The following is a 20,422-nucleotide window of genomic DNA, read 5'->3' as shown; positions in this document are numbered from 1 at the left end:
TAACATTAAAAACCTAATTAATATTGCATTAAAAATATAATTCATATGGCATTGAAAACCTTTTCCATATGACATTGAAAACCTATTTCATATGACATTAAAACCTAATTTATATTGCATTAAAAACATAATTATAATGCATTCAAAACATAATTCATATTGCATTAAAAACCTAATTGATATGTCATTAAAACCCTAATTCATCGGACACTAAAAACATAACTCACAGCAAAAACGTAATTCACATGACGGTAAAACCTAATTCACGTGAGAGTAAAGACCAAATTCACATGACGGTAAAAACCTAATTCACGTGAGAGTAAAGACCAAATTCACATGACGGTAAAAACCTAATTCACGTGAGAGTAAAGAACAAATTCACATGACGGTAAAAACCTAATTCACGTGAGAGTAAAGACCAAATTCACATGACGGTAAAAACCTAATTCACGTGAGAGTAAAGACCAAATTCACATGACGGTAAAAACCTAATTCACGTGAGAGTAAAGACCAAATTCACATGACGGTAAAAACCTAATTCACGTGAGAGTAAAGACCAAATTCACATGACGGTAAAAACCTAATTCACGTGAGAGTAAAGACCAAATTCACATGACGGTAAAAACCTTATTCACGTGAGAGTTAAGACCAAATTCACATGACGGTAAAAACCTAATTCACGTGAGAGTAAAGACCAAATTCACATGACGGTAAAAACCTAATTCACGTGAGAGTAAAGACCAAATTCACATGACGGTAAAAACCTAATTCCCGTGAGAGTAAAGACCAAATTCACATGACGGTAAAAACCTTATTCACGTGAGAGTTAAGACCAAATTCACATGACGGTAAAAACCTAATTCACGTGAGAGTAAAGACCAAATTCACATGACGGTAAAAACCTAATTCACGTGAGAGTAAAGACCAAATTCACATGACGGTAAAAACCTAATTCACGTGAGAGTAAAGACCAAATTCACATGACGGTAAAAACCTAATTCACGTGAAAGTAAAAATCAAATTCAAATGTCATATTTCAAGTAAATGTGTAATTTATTTATATTAAGCGATAAATATTTGCATTGTTCGAAAACCGTTTACATGAGTAAGTTTAAAATCCATGAATTTATGTTTTTATTACAATAAACTTTGTTTGGATGAGTTGAATTTATCTTATTAGCTAGGCTAATACCGAAGGCACCATTCTGTGGCGATATCTAATTTGCAAAATTGCGAGCATTTGGCTAACACCTAAGGGCTCTGGATTCTCGCTAAATCATTGTTATTTAAATTTATAATTTTGAATAATTGGATAAACGGAATGACTTGAATCGTAAAAGATCTTTTGTTTTGTAATTTGGAAGGAAATAAGTTCCGGAAATGTTGAAAGTTGAAAAGACAAAAGTTGTAATTCTCTTTTTTTGGCGTACGTGCCAAATAGGCCTAACACCATGATTGCTAGCGTATATAAGTGTTTTTTTCTTCGGCAACAGCACTCCGGAAATTTATTTTCATTCGGGTTCCAGGAAACGGAAGTTTATCTACGTTTTCCCCCACCTTTGCTACTCGCTTCCTTTTTCTACTTTATTTTCTTTCTGAGCTTACACTTTAAGAATCGATAAAGTTTTTCCATTCTGGAGAAAATATCTTCGCAACTTTTCTAACACAGAAAACGTTAAAGGCCACAGAATCGTTCTAAATTTTCTATTTTTCCACTCTAATTTCCGGAAATAGGGCGTGACAAATGCCCAGAAATGATTGGTCACGAGGTACGGAAGAGGAGTTACCTTTAATTCCGATTGCATTTTCAATAATGATTCGCTTAAATATTTAGAATTCGATTATTTCCAAAAGTTACACATTTTTCTCCAAGTTATTATAATATTTATCTTTACAAAGTTCTAAACTAAGTGGTGTTAAGCTGGTTTGAGAGCTCTAATTCCTATCATTTTCTTTTTGTACAGCTACCACCTTAGACGAATGTATTTGATTTAACCAAACTAAACTGTGTACCTTTATATTTTACTTATTTCAAGAATGAATGCAATACAATTATAGTATACAGTTGGCCAAATATATATAAGCTAAATGACCAATATGGTTAGACAAAAATGACTCAAAGTTTATGCATTGCTTGAAATCCACTTTACATGAGGTTAAAAACTTACATGTAACCAAATGGTAGTAGCAAATAAGGTTTATTGCAACAGTTTTGAAATAAATACAGATTTTTTAAAGATTTAACCTAAGAGTAGTTAAGATGATACTAAAGGTTTATCATCGAATATATAATTGTAATTTCAAACTTGATCGAAAGATATTTATTTATGATATTTGTTTTTTATTTTTTCCACAGTCTCCAATTTGAAACGAAGGAAAAATGGTCGAAATAGGTGGATTAAAAGATCAGGACCATGAGGGTAAGATATATTTATTCAGGAAAAAAGTGTATATTCCATATTATTCTTGCCGCCCATACATATAAAACCACAATCGAAATAAAGAATAAAACAAAAAAACTTATTTAATCCTAAGCAGACACGGGCAAGAATCCATAAATATTAATCAAGAATCCAAAAGATAAGTCGTTCTATGAATAACAACTAAAACCATTTTTTTCTGAAAATCTGAAGTTCGTTTTACTTAGAATACTGAATAAAATCAATATTCAAATTGAAATTCTAAATGAAACATTTCCATAATCTTAGGAACCGGGCAGACAGGGGAAGCATTGCTCCTCCCAATTGCTTCCTTCAAATATTCAGTCGGTTTAAAATATTTATTTGATAATTAAAAATTAAAAATGCCTAATAAATAAAAGCATATAATCTGGGTAGTCTTTCATTTTTTTGTGGATAATTCTTTTGCAAGTATTTTCGTATTATTTTGTGAAAAAACTATGATTATAATCTTTTGCAATTGGGTAAAGGCAGAAGTAAATGAAACGTAGTTATCGAAATAGCGCTCGGAAGGCGTTTTATTTATGAAAATGATGAGAAAATCGAGTCAAATGAAGCTAATTTCCATCCCGGTCTTTTGACGCGATGAATTGTGGGTATAGCTATTTCTTTGTATAAAATATGGTTACATAAAAACAAAAAGTTTTTTTGGTCGGCTTAGGAGCGCGCAAAATGTAACTTCATAAGGAAAACGCCTCCAACATGGGGAGTATAGCAGTCTGATTACTTCGGTTCATTTACTTCTAGTAAAAGTAGATTTCGCAATTTGACCTAGATAACATTTATGAGTTCTACATAAAGGCTAAAGAATAGACCTACAATTTAGTAAATATATTTTTGCAGTGCTTGGTATTGAATACTGTTCGGGATACACCGATTCCTTTGGGAAATGGAACACAGGATTTTACTGTCCCACTCTGGGAAACGGAGAACAGCCCGTCTACTGTTGCGGGACATTGTTACAAAAATACTGTTGTACCAAAAGAGATGAAGACAGGATAGCATCACCTTTTATAGAGTGAGTTTGTGTTATATTTTAGTGAGCGACAATAAATAATTAGACCTCCCCACATGGGGTGGTTAACACTATCGCCTCGCAGCAGCCCGGTTCGATCCCAGCTTGTGGCACTGGGTGAAAACTCGGAACAACTCCTTCCGCGTTGAGTTTGCAAGTTCCCTCCCCACTGGTTTAAGGGGTTTCCCCCCGAGTTTTTCAGTTTCCCCTTCCATAAAAACTTGTGGAGGTTAACGGTAATAGTTAGTGTAGGGAGCTGTTGGCTCGCGTGGCATGTAGGGCTTGCCACCACCCTCCTACGCATTGTAACCCGGCCACCTTAATTAATGGCTTTAAAAGTCGCTTGATGACTTAGGCCTAAGGTGGTGCCTTGGGTATTAGCCTAGCTGATTATTATTATTATTAGTTTTATTATTATTGCCAAAAGTAGCATAAGACCCAAAAGTGTGTCAGCTGTACCTTCGCGCCTATTAAAATTACTAGTGAGACCTAGTCACACTATAGACTACATAACCTACTAGTTGGAATAGTACTAGCAACTTTATATTTAGTCTATAGTCTGGCGCGATTTTCTCTGTTCGATTGACTCGCCCGTAGACATACGTTCTAAAACGCCTCACTCGGCGGCGCTGGAGTACCTCGATTTTGATGACACATTTTCCGAACCCCCCTTCTTTCCCCTTTTTTCTTTGCGACAAACTCTCATTAACTACTATACCGTTCTGACACACTTTTGGGTCTTAATGTCTTATGTTGCTTTTGTTATTGCATTAGACATAATTGCAAATTTTCTAATTTGTCTATAGCCCTTAACTATCTAAATCCAATTTAAAATATTTGATCTTTGACCTTGGCGTGTTCCGCTTAAGTGTGTAAGTCCATGCCTTTTCTGAAGTGATTTTTTACTGAGTATCATTTCTAGAATCGGGCCGTCGGCAAACAGAGACCTCAGACTAAGGCATTAGGCCTAAAACGAACTCTTTGCCTCGTTGTCATAGTGAGCTCGTTTAAGTTGAACATTTTCCTCGTTAGAGACGCATTTAAGACATGAGGTCTATTCAACTTAGCTCATAGCAAAACCCTGTGATAAACGCTCAAATACCAGCCATGCTAAAGCGCGGGAAGAACATAGTTTAATCTTATACTATGAAATGAGGTCTCTAAAGAAAGGATTAGCAAATAATATATAGTCTTTGTAAGATCAGTGCCTTTCTTTAACGTTTCCTGCAGCGCATTATCATCGACACGTTTGTCTGACGGAATGGCGTGGGGACAAACCGAACAATTGTTAAAGAAAAAAATGTAATCAATGAAAACTTGAAAATTTAAATAATTATAATCGTGTTTTAAAGAAGTTGAAAAAATCAAAACGTTAAATTTGGAGGACCGTCTAAGCCAAGATTGGACCTACCAGTCGAACAAGATCGCGTAAACATTCCGTACTTGTCCGGTAACGATTAAACTTAGTTGTTACTTGACTTGATTAAGCTTCCATACTTTCACTAAAGGGATTTGTTATAAAGTTCTGGTAAGAGTAATTATTTCGTCTCACTGACATACTGAGTTAGGATGAGACAATTACTTGTTTGATAATTATTAAAACAAATCATGGTATCGGAAATACTTAGAACTCACTTTTTACGTGTAACATCCTTTTTTACAGTCAGACGACACTTTTGGGCATAGTTTTAGGGTGTATGATCCTGGTTGTGTGCGTGACGCTGGCGTCATGTCTCTTGTGCAGACGATGCGTCATGAGGAGGAAAAGGCAGCACGCGGCGCTAAACGGAGGTAATTATCGCATTTCAAATTTACGAACAGAACTCTTGAAACACAATAAAGTTTGACATCTGTCGAAACACATTTCTTTACAGTTTAGTAGTCTTTATTCTTAATCTGTTCGTCTGCGGAATTACAAACTGTGGCGGCGGAATAAGAGAGTACCCTCCTAGATTTCAGCCCCTGAGTTCAATCAATGTATTTGTATCCCCCGAATTGCCCTTCCAATAATTTCATCAATTATCAAATAATTTGGTCAATAATTTTCTTAAATCATCAAAAAAATAATTAAAGAAATTAATAAAGTGAATCAATAGTTCTTTTAATAAAATAACCTTGGCCATCTTGTTGAAATGCTGCCTCCCCGCTTCAGCTGTGGATCCGCTTTCTCTCCCACGAAAGAGTTTATGAACTCATTCTTAGGCATTGGCTAAACTATTCCAGGGCAACATTTCAACTTAAAACTTAATTTTCTAAGAACATTTTTGCATTTCTCCCCCACCAAATATTTTTCTACACATTATCTTGGCAGTAGTCACACTGTTTAATTTTACCCTTACGAAATGGTGAATCAAAATTGATTGAAATATTATATCCTAAATTTGGCAGAACCAATTTTGACACACTAATCAGTCAAATGAACAACTAGATAACATAACACCTGGTGTGGTGGCGAGGTGGTTAGCACTTTCGCCTTGCGGAAAGAGGAGTCGGGTTCGATAACAGCTGGTGGGACTGCGTGAAAACTCGGAACAACTCCTTCTGTGTAGAGTTTGCAAGTTCTCTTCCCATTGATTAAAGGGGTTTCCTGCCAATTTCTTCATTTTCCCCTTTCCAAAAAAACTTGTAGAGGTTAACGGTAATAGTAAGTGTAGGGAGTTGTTGACTCGCGTGGCATGAATGGCTTTCCACCACCCTCCTACGCATTGTAACCCGGCCACCTGGTGTTGCCTTGGGTATTAGCCTAGCTGATTAATATTATGACTAGAAAATAGTGACCTCAATCTTAAATGTAGTAGGCTCAACCATAACACTCTTTAATGATTAAATTAATTAATATATTAATGATAAAAGTATAACTCATAAAAAAATTGTATCAAAAATTGGGCAGAATTAAATTTGACTTGGATTGAAATTCGGATATGATCATGTTAAACGTTTTTCTGATTTATCTAAACATTTGACTCAAACAAAATTAGAATCGCATTGATTCTAGTTGGACTAAAATTTTCGAAATTTTTATGAGCGTATTTTAGTTCTTTTTATGGTATTCCTCGCCCATTTAGTGATATGGAAATTGGCATTACCCTTTAGTATATAGTCACGATAAAACTTTTTCATCGTGTTAAAGTTATGATTTTATTTATTCCAAGTAATATCTGCTAACCCATTAGTAGTTGCTCTGGTTGCTTCATTTTTGGTCCTTTTAGATCGTTGCTCTATTCAATTGTGTTCTAGGAATTGGGAATTTGATGGCTGTGGGTGCCTTCATGAAAATATGTACGAAGCAAAACCATTATCATTATTCGGTGGTGTCATCTACCGCCAATTAGGGGTGAAAATAATTTAAGGCTGTTACGCTATCTACCACTAGCGTGAAAAGAGTTTAAGCAGACATATAAAAACATATTCTCTTTGAAAGATAGGTGACGCCACTGACTAATGATTTCGCTTCATACAAGATTTCAAGAAACTGTTCCTGAAGACTCCAGCCACAGAAGATATAAATTACGGCTCTAGCAGTTCTATATTCCCCACTCGATGACACTTACTCGGTTCCCTGGAACTAGGGTGTGCCCGAAGATCTCCGAATACAGCATGGAAGTCGGAGCTCTGCGGTTATATTACTAAATAAAAGCTCTTAACAGGCGTCAACTAAATAATAATAATAATAATAATAATAATCAGCTAGGCTAATACCCAAGGCACCACCTTAGGCCTAAGTCATCATGCGACTTTTGAAGCCCTTAATTCAGGTGGCCGGGTTACAATGCGTAGGAGGGTGGTGGCAAGCCCTGCATGCCGCGAGATCGAGCCAACAGCTCCCTACACTAACTATTACCGTTAACCTAGACAAGTTTTTATGGAAGGGGAAACCGAAGAACTCGGGGGAAAACCCCTTAAACCAGTGGGGAGAGAACTTGCAAACTCAACGCAGAAGGAGTTGTTCCGAGTTTTCACCCAGTGCCACAAGCTGGGATCGAACCCGGCTCCTCTTGCTGCGAGGCGAAAGTGCTGACCACTCCGCCACCCCACTGACTGCTGACCTCTCCGCCACCCCACTGACTGGCATCGACCGCCCGTCACAAGATTTTTTTCAAACGTTCATTCATTAATGTTTTACCATCCCTAAAAAAATACTACCATTAACCAGGCGGGCCCCCCGAAAGATTGGAGCCCCTGCCCTATTGTGATTAATTTTCGTACTATCGTGACCGACAAAAATGGAATACAAACCCATTTTTGGTGGAAAGGTGTGAATAGCGTATACCAATTAAGCCGCTAATATCAGCTCTTTTGATACCAATAATATGTCAGAACGATACATAATTCTGAAAAATGGTTTATTTCATTGATTGGCAGGTCCGCTTTACCAAATGCATTGCAGTAGTAGCAGTGGTAGCGGAGTCGCCAATATGTATACCTTCACGGGTGGATCAGCCGAGCAGAGCACGCCGACGTCTCCCTTGGAGGCGCAGATGGAGTTGAACGTGCAAGGACGAGACAACGGTCGCAGAGAATACATTCTTGATGAGGGGTTCAACGCCATCGGATCGTTTCCAGCGAACAACGAAGAACTCACACGAGGTACTTGCGACACGAATTGACTTTCTTGCACACGCGCTCTGTAACCTATACCATGTATTTAAATCATTTTATCTTCAAACAATTACTTTTGCCAGGGAAGTGAAAGAAACATTAAATTATAATTATGTTTATTCGTGACCCAGAAGATATTTCATTTTTATATCATTGGTTTCGAGATTTACCTAGATAACCTAGCTGTAGATCAATTATTGTTCGGAGCTTAAAAACAAGATATATTTTGGGGAAAAAAGATTAAGTTATCCAAACCCTAACAAAGAAAAATATTTCTCAATCTCAATCAGCAAGGTTTGTTATTTGTAGATCGTTTGATTAGCCCGAGCCCTCTTATCAAATGTCACTTATGCTCGTGCGGAAATAAAATAGTTATGTTTTCTTTAATTTGTAGCTTTTCGAACCTTGCATATGAATTGCCCATTAAATCACTCCGATCCACCGCCGCCTTATCGGGAACGGCGCTCCAACAACTGTAGTTCAGAAACTCTGTCGAATATCTGCCCAATGCCCTTGCGTCCAGGGAACGTTTCCAGCAATGCGACCAATTTCCAAAATGGAAATAACACAAATCGATGGTAAGGGGTGGTTTTCATCACACATGCGTCTGATAGATTGCGCCTTTGAAGTACAATAATAACTGGGTTGGCTGGATTAAACCACACTGGATTAAACCCTGGTTTAACGCAATTATTTTTTTCATTATTCCAAAATGTTTGTACATTTTCTTACCGAAATGATAACATTTCCAAAACATTTGCAAGGTGACCACATTTCCTATATTTTCATGTAACCTTCTTCATCCTATGTTTAACTTAATTTTACCTACTGTTTTTCCATAAGTATCCTTGTTAAAGTTTTTCCTATATTGTCCTTTCATTCGCTTGAAAATTTCCAATTTTTTCTATAAAATTTGTAGAGAGATTGTGCACGGTTTATTCTAGGGATATTTTTTATTACTCGCACTAATTATTAGTTGATTGGTTAAACAAAAGCGAAAAATAGATTAAAAGTAAATTAAAGCAAAGTTTATTAAAACCTGATTTAAACCAAAATAAACCGGTTTTTTTGGGGTTTTATTAAAAAGGAGTTGTGTTGAATTTTATCGCAGTGCCACAAATTGGGATAGAATCCCGCCTCTCTTGCTGCGAGACGAAAGTGCTTACCACCACCATTTCTTTGGGTTTAAAAGCAAAATAATTAAGGATTTTGGCTAACACATTGATACATTGTTCAGATTTCTTTCATTATTTTGTTCGTTAAAGAAGCACATATTTTCAGATGAACAAAACCAAAAATATCAAAACGCTACTTGTCCTTTGAAACTTGTATTATGTAAATAAGTTAAATTATTGTGGGGCGTCGGTGAATTGTGGTCTTGCAAATACTTTAGGAATGTTAAAATTTCTATCCTGAAAAATATGCGTTGTTTATAAAGAAACATTTAAAAAATTATTGATGTTAAAATATAAAACATTAATACTTATCATGATTACTATAAATCTTTGATTGTTAATTTCTATTAATTTTCGAGCTATTTTATCTAAAACGTAATTATATACATTTAGGTTACATAATACGTTTTAAAAGTAATTTGAAAATGTTTAAATGAGTGATTGGGATTGTCAACCCAAATCTATAAGTTATTTAATCTACAGATTAAAATAATGGCGACATGTTATTGAAAACGCCAACAAAATTATATCATTAATAGGCCTTTCTATAAAGTCACATTGGCATTCTTGTTTAGATGTATCGGGCGCATCACTTGTGACGTAGAAGTGACGTTTCACTAGGATAGCCAATTAAAATTCGACGAGTCGCCCTTTTTATAAAAATCTAACCACCTAAACTGAACTGAACTCCTACGTATCTCGTGACGAAAGCGATACATTAAAACATGTTTGGCAAGCGTAATGACTTTATAGAAAGGCCTATTGGAATCGTCAAGCTAATAGTTCTATATAAAAATTGTTCATATTTATTAATTAAATATTTTATTTTCAGCTTTTTGCCAACGTTTAGGTCCGCGCTTCACGTACCGTCAACTAATACCAATATTGTCAACAGTGAATCACAAAGGCCAACTTCCACATTCAGACCGCATAATTCCATTCCAAATACTCACAGAGATAGAGACCAAAGAATTACGCATATATAAAACAACAGCACAAATTATACTACGAACTTTACAGCCTAATTCTTTTGTACATACATTCCTTATCCTACTATATATATTTTAATTGTATAAAAAATGGCCAAAACTTGTTATTCTCAAATACATATCATATTTTCAGTGAAGTCTTTAACCGTTCGCTTGTTATACAGCTGTTTAGGAAATTATGTAGATTTATAAAATGTCAAATGTACGAACATTTCAATGATGAAATTCTGCATAGAGATGCATGAACAAAGAATTACTTACATTCATTAACTACTTGAAAGTTAACGGCCCTATTGGCGTGGCTTAAAATTAGAAGATTTGTTCAAGAATGTAGTTATTTATATTTGGGGAGAAGGACTATCATCACAGTCATTCTCATCAAGTATAATTAAACTCTTTCTGAATTTGTTTTTGTACGATCAGTCGTTAAAGAAAATTGGTCTTTAAATTACTACAAAACGCTATCAAATATTTATTTTTCTGTTGAAAGAAAGGAGCGATAATTTCTTGGTTGCTATAGCAACTATATTGGTTCACACATTTCCCGAACGTAGATTCATAATTATTACAGGAATCTTTTGTTGTAACCTAGCTTATCCGTAAAATTGTAGAAATAAATGACCATGATCCTTTTGAAACCGAGTTCCCTGTCGTACAATTAAAATAAAAAATATTGAAATATTAAAAGCATAGTAGTTTAAATAGCTATAATCTTGGAGGAAGTTTAACTACCGTGAAACACACCATTACTATCATCTGTCAACCATAGAGTTAAAGTTTACTTGCATGTATATTAAAATAAGTTGGCAAGCTTTCCAAAATTTACCTCTCCTCGGAAGAATTTACCCTTGGGTGTATTACTGCTGGACACGGTACTCAATGATATTTCGCCATCAAAAGCGTCCTCCAAATGTTATCCCGGTGATATCCCAACCAGTAGATTATTTATTATTTAATTATAAATATTACAAATGTTATTGCATTAAACAAATTTCCAATATCAATGGAACCAAAAACCACCTTCAGACCCAAAACGTTATTAAATTACCAAAGCAACAAAATGAAAATATAAAATAAAAAATTTAAAATTATTAGAATATACGTGCAAGAAACTATTTTATACAGAAAAACCAACCCATTGTATTATAGGTCTTAAACAATCAAATTTATATGGAAAAACAAAATTTAAAGCGAAAACCAAAACTATAAGTGAAAGCACTAAGCAAAACTGCGTGCCGGGCTCATGACGACAACCCAACGAAGCCGATAAAAATCAATGCAAATAAAAAATCGTAGACATGAATTATCCCCCACATTATCAACAAACAATAAAAATAACCACTAGAAAAATATATAATAATAACCCAACTAAGTAACAAGTTAATTAAAATACTAGAGGTCGGGGATGGTTAACTTTTATTCAATAGATAAAGCTCTCAAAATTATTCGTAAAACGTTTTGATCAAGTAATTTATATTTCTGTATTATCCGATGAATTTTTTTATAAATTTGTAAAATTAATCGGAAAAACGACGTTTTTTTCGATAAAAAGCTAAAATTTTACGAGTAATACATATTTTTTAATCATCTTCCGAAATATTAACCGGAAAATTTCTTTGTTTACATTTTTTTTCCAAAAAAATCAATTTAATAATGGATAATGATTAAGCGTTACCGACCTCTATAAAATACTTAGGAATCAAGAAAAAGTCAATCTAAATACCCACAGTAATAAACATTGTATTAACAGAAATATGCAATAAAAAAATATAATTATAACCCAATCAAACAACGAGGTAATCAAATACTTAGTAATCCAGAAAATGTCAATCCATATACCCACGGTAATGAAAACTGTAATAGAAAAAACCTTAACTGAATAGTGAAGGCTAAACAACAGCGCATATCTCAAAATATAAAACCAACGTAACCACATTAATGAAAATGTATCACACATATAAAGCCGATAAAAAACACGTAAAGTATCACTTGAAATTATATTCATATATAATCGGTTCAAGAGTACCGATAGATATAAAACTAATTTAGTGGACCACCCATTAACCCTCTTATCTCTGCTGACTGCGCTAAGACAAGATTTGACCTTTAAAATTTAATACGTAAAAAAATTTAAGACTTTGAAAACTATTAATATACTCTTCCGCTTAAGCTGAGCTTATAATTTTCAATAACCTGTAACGTGTATCAGTGGTTCTGTGGTAGAACACTCGCCTGTCAAGCAGGCGGGCTCGGGTTCGAAACCCGCCCGATGCGATCGCAAATTGGTACTATGACGTATACCGGGAACATTTGGTGGAAACCCTGCCATTTGGACGTTGAGACGTTTACCGTAACCCTCAGCACTCGGTCCGTCCTAAACGTCGAAGATTCTTCACGTACAATCACAATTCGCAAAACAAAATTGTACTCAGACAGACCCACAGACCTACAGACACGGTGATTGAAAAACCCCTCCTAGGTGACATAGTCCCTTCTGAGAGAAAAAAATTATATTATTATTATTATTATTATTATTATTATTTTCGAGAGTAATGATGAAACTATACCAGAAACTAAAACTGATCATAACCTAGACTTTGTACCTGATACATTTTCCGAGTAAGAAATTTTTTTGAATGCCTCAAACTCATTTTATTTTAATAACCATGTTTTTATAGGTCTGAATCAGAATCGGACAAAGAAGAGTTCCTACATCTATCCCTCAGGTTCTAAAATAAATTTGCATTGTCAAATAAAAAAGCACGTTCATTGGAAAAAATAGTTGAAATTCCTTTTGAGCTTTTCTGGGGCATCTACAAGATTGGAGTCTTTGCAGATTCTCTTGAGCCTAGGCCTAACTCTTCTATACTTGGGATGGGTTTTAATTTTTCGCTGGTGGAATATTCCACTTCGATGACTTGTTCCATTTTCGGAAAGCGATCATCATTGGTACTTTTCCCCAACCTTTTCTTTTTCAAAACTACTAATTAATTAACTTCATCCGCACAAACCGAGTAAGTTTATAAATTTCAATAACGCTACATTAGGCTGACTTAAATTCCGACACAAAAAATTCCTTCTCAATTTAGAGGTTTACCAATACACGAATGAGAAAGTGTGGCTCGAAATTTATGACCGCCATCTTAAAGTTTTGAACGACTTCCGTCTTTCAAAATTTGCCTGGCAAACTTCACATCCGGTGTTTCAAAGAATGATGGCGGCGAACGAAAACGCGAGCTTAACGTCGAGGGCTACCCAAGGCTTAACTAGTATTTTAAATGAACAAGTTTCTGGCTCTATAGAAAACAGGTTAATTTTCCCTATTTTGGGCTACACTAAATCTGTAGAAAATGTACCAAAATTTAGTTTAGATAACATTTTAGCTTTTTACCAAAAAAAAAATCGAAAGCCAAACGCCAGTTTGAAAGAAGCTACAAGTTCGCTACCGAAAGCTATATAAGCAGTGGATCAGTTGAAACCTCATTCAACAGGTATGTATATTCTTTTCTAAAATTTATTATAGTTTCTGAACTTTAATTAAATTTCTTTAATTTTAGTGTGACAAAGGTAGTCTACGTAAAAGCGAAGTGCTTCCGTAGCCAAAGGAAACGACTCGAGCCATACACTCCAATGGTTGCAATAAAAACTCAGCCTTTCAACATAACTGATGGAGCTTTTGAGTGTAAAGCTGGAAAGCTGGGCACGTGTAATCATGTTTTAGCTTTTCTAAGGGTGGTGTCTCATTTGAAAGAAAATGGGTATAACATTGCACCACCTGCGCTATCGTGTACTGAGTTACCGCAGCAGTGGAATCGTCCGAGAGGAAAGAGCGCAAAACCACTCAAATTACACGATATCAACTGGGAAGCTCCTAAAGAGCATGAATCGGCACCCAACGTAACTAGCAGACTCTATGAAGCTCGCAGGTATGGGGAGAGATCTGAATCTGAATTAAACGATGCGGTGAAAAAACTCCAAGCTGATTTATGCGCTAGTGGAAATAGTTCTTTTGCTAGCAGTTTAGAGCAAAATTACACTGCGATACAATGGGACTCAACACAGTTTGGTAGGGCTCCAAGCTCGTCAACGTTAAATTTACAAGTGCCATTGGTTGAATATGGCTTTGCGTTTCAATACTCAATGGAAATTAATCTGAATATCTTTCACAAGGCAAATATCCATTTCACTATACCTAGTCAGAACAACAACTCGGATTGGGATTTGACAAGTAATTTTTTTCCACTCCCAGAAGAGCAGTGCAAAATAATTATGGTAAATTGAAATCATTTTTTATTTTGAGCACGTTCACGTAACTAGGAAACAGAGCCAATTGTCAGCGTTGGAGGGTTCAAAGTTGCTGATGCTCAGCGTTGACTTTACCTAGTAACCTAGTTAATGAACGTAACCTTTCTGACATAAAGCTTTGATTTAATTTCAGGCAAATGAAGTTAATGGGTTAAAAGCTGTTACTATTGAAAAAGACACCAGGAGTCAAAGTGCGTGTCCACAATGGTCCCAATACAGAAGTAACAGGCTTAGCGCTTCAAGATTCGGAATAGTTTTTAAGAGAATCCAAGCGTGGTCTGACAAAAGTGTGGTGAATATTGTTGTCTCTAAAGATCTAAGTAGGATAGCTAGCGTGCGATATGGAGTGACAAATGAGCCCATAGCTGCGGAGAAATACGTAACATGCATGCGAAACATTGGTCATGAAGTGGTAGTAGAAACATGTGGGTTTATTATAAATCCAAAATTTTCACACTTGGGAGCTTCACCCGATCGAATCGTTTACGACCCAGCTGAAACACCAAATGTAGGATTAATGGAGATCAAGTGTTCATATTCCTTTCGAGGGCAAACTGTTGAAGAAGCTTTATCAGATAAAGATTTTTATATGGAAGAAATAAGCGGAAAACCTCAGCTAAAAAAGAAACATATATATTATTGTCAAGTGCTTGGACAGATGGCAGCAGCAAATTTGCAGTGGTGTTACTTCGTTGTATATATTCCAAATGGTTTAATAGTAGAGAGGATCCGTTTCAATGAATTAGATTGGAAACAAATGAAAATTAAATTGGATAGATTTTATTTCGAAGAAATGCTACCTTTCATTGTAAAAAAATAAATTGATGACATATAGAAGATACATTAGTCTTTTTAAATTAAAGAAAATCGCACTCTTCTAAGCTGCTATCACTCATGGTTTCATCCATAGACTGCGACATTTCATCGCAATTCACAGGCATATCAATAGGCACACTTATTTCCTCTAAATCATTGTCGCTGCTACCATTATCACTGCTTTTCACTAAAGGGTCTTGAAAATTAGTTAATATCGCGCACACAGTCCAAATTTCGTTAATAACTGGGGATAATGTATGCGGTATGGCCCTGTCAAAAATATGGAAACCTTTTACTCGTTTAATCCTTCTCTCAACATGGATCCGCAAGGAGGCAATCTTCTGTGTTTCTTCAACTTCGTTTTCTTCTAACTGATCTTTATTGCGGAGGAACGCTGGGATGTTAAGAGATATTTCCTTTTCTTTCAACATGTCGTTTATAGTGAATCCTGAAAAATAATTAAATAATTAATTATTAATAATTAACTTAATAATATCTGAGTTGAAACTACATTACCTTTATCAGCCATTATGGCATCTGTGGGGTCGAACGGTAACTTGAGCAGCCCACTTCTCACTGTTAATTCCCTATCTGATATGCAACCTGTATATAGTGCGGATACAAAAGTTACCAAACCATCGGGACTGATTCCGATTAACCCTTTGAAAGTAGTGGTTGACTTGTAATTTGAATAGGTCCCTGATTGTAGGTACAAAGATTTTGATGCTTCACACTTGATTTCAGATGCGTCTAGAATTACCCTTGTATTTGGATAATGGATTTTGAAATCACAGGGCATATTACGTTGAATAACTTCTCTAGGAGTCCAAATAGATAACTGGCCCAACTGTAGGTACATGTAACTAACCCATGTAATAGTTATTCTGGACACAGTGTTGGCAGAAATGCCAAATCGATGAGCAAGATCTCTTGTGAATAGTCCGAGCCTTAACCGCATCAGGACTAAAAATAATTGATTTTCAGCGGATAATTTTCGCGGTCTTCCGCAGCCACTTTCAGTTTGTTTATTCCTCTTATTCGCATACCACAACTTTATGTTTTATCCATCGTCTCCAGGATTTAGGAATGTTAACAAACTTTGAAATCGACCATAGTTTGGTAAACCAGTATAGAAATAGATATCCTTGTCACTGTCTTTTATAGAAGTTACATTCAAAACTTTATTGTTCAACTCCACAGAGAGATGTAGATTTTTGGCTTTTTCACTTTCAATTGTTTTAATAAAAGCGTTGATCTGCTCTTGTTTTAAATTAACTCTTTTTTTAAGTAGAGTGTTTTCTAGTGAAAGAGCCTTTACTTTATCTTCGAGTAATTGGCATTTACCACATTTTACAGTATCTGGGTTGGCTTTTTCAGTTGTAGAGATATCAACGGAGGGCTTACGTTCACCAGAGGGATTACGCTCACTGGAATTTAACTTATTTCCGTTAACCCTAGATTTGCACTTTAACGACGTAATAGGTGTTGAGGTTAATTTGAAGCTAGTATCACTTTCACAACAAGTTGTATTTAAATTTGCATTAATTTTATCTTCATCAAAAATTATATCACTTGTTTCGTTATCATTATTATTTCCGCTATCATTTGAGGTTTTAGAATTTACGTGGGTAACAGATTCAAAATCTGATACCAAGTTACTACCTGAGGCTTGGGAATCTAAACTAGCCACTAAACTGATATGCGAAACATTAATCGAACTATCCCAATCAAAAGCTGTCGGTATAGCACTTGCTTTCAATCGTGATCTGTCAGACTCTAACGATATTAAATCGGAAGGCTTAAAATGTCGTGAACAAACTTTCGAAGATTTTGTTATTTTACAATATTTAGTATCACGATGAATATTTCTCAACCACTTTGCCCTTAGGTGCTCCTCTTTGGGCAAACAGTGAAATGAAACCTACAAAACCAAGGCTTAAGATAAACATATCGTTTTCACACCAAAACTTAACATATTTCAATTGCAAACACTTACTTTTTTGCCGTTTTCATCAAAGCTAGAATTTACTTGACATCGCGCAACAAAACATACTCTCGACATCTTTTTATTTTTCAAAATTTAAAGAAATATGAAATACGCGTTTTGGGCGGCTGGAACTCTACTCCGATATCAACTAAAAATTTCAAAGACTAACGAATACACTCCGGAATGGACTGTTTACTTTACCGGAAATATGTGCCGGAAACGACCCAAAACTTTAAAATGGCTGTGCATTTCATGCCCCCCCCCCCCTATTTCTCATTCGTGTATAGTGTGACTCCCTAAATTACTAGGATGAATAAAAAGGTTAAAATCTAACATAGTCCACCTTTTTACTGGTTCGTGGTGAAACATATCAGATTGTCAATAAAAAAACTGGAACTTGAACTTGAACTTGAACAAACCTCCAGTGAAGATTTTTGAATGTAATTAAGGTACAGTGACATACTTATGAGTAATTATATTACATATGGTATTACTATATTCTACCTTTATCAAAAATAATATACCTACATACACTTCAATTATTCATACTTACTCATTTTGGTTCACCCCAAGCCTTCTCATTTCTTGGCTAACGTAAGCTGTGTAAGCTATACGTAACACCTCCACTTACAAAGAATTTAATGGAAACCTCTATGATCAATTATACAAATATGATTTGACTCAGTTGCTCTGTTATTGACAGTGACTTGCACAACACAGCACACACACTCCAAAGCACTTAGCATATTTTGACAATTATTGCACTGACACCTATAAAATTAAGTTATATTTTAAATATAAGTTAAAAATAAAACAATATTAAGTAATAACTTACCATGAGTTATCTATACATGTAAATCTATCCTTTGGGTTTAAAATATCATCAGATGAACTATCATTATTTACAATATCATCGTCTTCAAATTTCATCACTACTCTCTTCAGGTTCAAATTGATAAGGCTCAACGTAATTTGCCATAATTAAAACTAAATATAAAAGTTAAAATTTATTTAAATAAGGTAATCAATATTAAAAAAACCACGAAAACATGAATCTTACATTCAATTTGTTTCTATAGTTTCATACACCGTTAGCTTGTCCCACCTTTTATCTAGCCGTGATGACGTCCCAAAATTTTCGTCTGCTGCTAGGCGCAACTTCATTTATTTTAAATTAACGTTAAAATATTATTGGTTGTAGTTGTGTTATATCTATCCATTCAAAAACTTTTTATTTTGTTGTGCATGTGAACTTTAAACTCTCCACACACAACTCTAAACACTTCCAAATCATAAATCAGTCTGTTAACTGGGTCGACTAAGCTGGCCCCCCTTTTTTGATTTCCCAGAAAATTTCTGTATCAATTTTACGCACCCACAATGCGACAAAATGCGACAACAAGAAAAAGAGATGCGACTTAACCATTATCGAGATATAATTAAAATTAAAAGGGGGGCTAAATTAACGTCTGCCCCCATAATTTCGTTATTCAACCAGGATACAATTACAAAGCCACTACATGTCAATGTAAAGAAATGCGACAGATATAATTTTGATTGCGAAAAACTAGTTTCTGAGAAAATTAATAGAGAAAGTGGGGGGGGGGCTAACTTAACAGTAACTCCCCCATATTATTTCATAATTTTAATTAACCTTAATATAAAGAAACGTCAATGCCAATTAATGCTACACTATTTTTAACGAATGCGACAAATTATGTTATGAGATAATAGACAAACGAAAAAAGGGGGCTAATTTCATGGCAGCCCCCGAAATATAAAAAAATAAGTTATAAAAAATTTCAATTACGTCGTTAACGCAGACCAATGCGACAACCATTTATCCAAATGCGACATAAATAAAAATAGTACTTCGTAACCGGATTGGAATGTGACCAGTAATAGATAAAATTAAATGGGGGCTAATTTAATGACAGCACCAAAATTTTAAATATATAATTTGAAAAAAAATTACGTCGTTAACGCGGACCAATGCGACAATCATTTCTTCAAATGCGACATCAATATAAATAGTTCTTCGTAACCTGATTGTTATGTGACCAATAATAGATAAAAAAAAGGGGCTAATTTAATGGCAGCCCCCAAAATATAAAAAATAAGTTGAAAAAAATGGCATTACGTCCTTAACGCCAACCAATGCGACAATCATTTTTCCAAATGCGACATCAATTGAAATAGTTCTTCCTATCCAGATTGGAATATGACCGATAATAGGTAAAAAAGGGGGGCTTGTTTAATGGCAGCCCCAAAATATAATAAAGAAGTTTAAAAAAATAACTTGCGTGTTTAACGCTAATTAACGCGACGCGACAATCGTTTTTTCAAATGCGACATCAATAGAAAGAGTATTTCTTAACCAGAAATATTTTTTATCAGAATTAGAAAAAAAAACAATGTAAGGAGACGTCAATCAAATTAATGCAACACTATTTTTAACGAATGCAACAGTTTAGGTAAAGTAAAAATGGGGGCTTATTTATTGGTAGCCTCAAAATATTAAAAATAGAAAAAAATATTAAATTATGTCTTTAACGCGGACCAATGCGACAACACCTTTATTAATTGTGACAACATATAATACCCGCGAAACTGACTGCTAAATGCACTCGATTTGTGTTTTAGAAGCGATAGTTTTTTTCAAGAAAACTGGTAGCACCGATTGCATATGATTACGAATCATCTCGATTCGAAACTGACATCTGGGTGACTGCTTGCGACATCATTTTAATGAATGTGACCTTATTTTAAATGAATGGGACATCATTTTAAGTGAATGCGACATCAATATATAAATGTAACATCAATATAAATAAATGTTACATCAAAATAAATGAATGCGTCATCAATATATATGAATGCGATATCAATATAAATGAATGCAACATCTATATAAATTAATGCGACATCAATATAAAATGTTACGTAAATATAAATAATTTTTACATTAATATAAATGAATGTAACATCAATATAAATAAATGTTACATTAATATCAATTAATGTAACATCAATAGAAATTAATGTTACATCAATATAAACGAACGCGACATCAATTT

General features: G+C 34.8%; 2 protein-coding genes across 3 annotated transcripts in view; one reads left to right on the top strand and one right to left on the bottom strand.

Annotated features, from left to right (window-relative positions):
- LOC149964941 (uncharacterized) overlaps positions 1-10,520 on the top strand; it is a 49,885-nt gene extending 39,365 nt beyond the window's left edge. For both annotated transcript variants that reach the window (XM_090170912.1, XM_090170907.1), the window contains exons 2-7: positions 2,357-2,420; positions 3,303-3,477; positions 5,138-5,265; positions 7,837-8,061; positions 8,468-8,651; positions 10,081-10,520. In XM_090170912.1, coding sequence (XP_090027038.1) covers positions 2,381-2,420; positions 3,303-3,477; positions 5,138-5,265; positions 7,837-8,061; positions 8,468-8,651; positions 10,081-10,234 — 906 coding nt within the window. In that variant the 5' untranslated portion in view covers positions 2,357-2,380 and the 3' untranslated portion in view covers positions 10,235-10,520. The remainder of the gene's footprint in view (positions 1-2,356; positions 2,421-3,302; positions 3,478-5,137; positions 5,266-7,836; positions 8,062-8,467; positions 8,652-10,080) is intronic.
- Positions 10,521-15,399: 4,879 nt separating this feature from the next.
- LOC149964940 (uncharacterized) lies at positions 15,400-16,358 on the bottom strand. Its single transcript, XM_090167303.1, has 2 exons — positions 15,875-16,358; positions 15,400-15,806 (listed from the first exon to the last, which is right to left on the bottom strand). Exons 1-2 carry the CDS (start codon positions 16,314-16,316, stop codon positions 15,400-15,402), a joined length of 849 nt encoding a protein of 282 aa, XP_090023429.1. The 5' UTR covers positions 16,317-16,358.
- Positions 16,359-20,422: the final 4,064 nt, after the last annotated feature.

Source organism: Leiobunum rupestre, chromosome 1, assembly GCF_980474605.1.
Source record: "Leiobunum rupestre chromosome 1, qqLeiRupe1.1.hap1, whole genome shotgun sequence".
Lineage (NCBI taxonomy): Eukaryota > Metazoa > Arthropoda > Arachnida > Opiliones > Sclerosomatidae > Leiobunum > Leiobunum rupestre.
The sequence above is the reverse complement of the archived record's forward strand: the minus strand, read 5'-3'. Positions and strand labels throughout refer to the sequence as shown.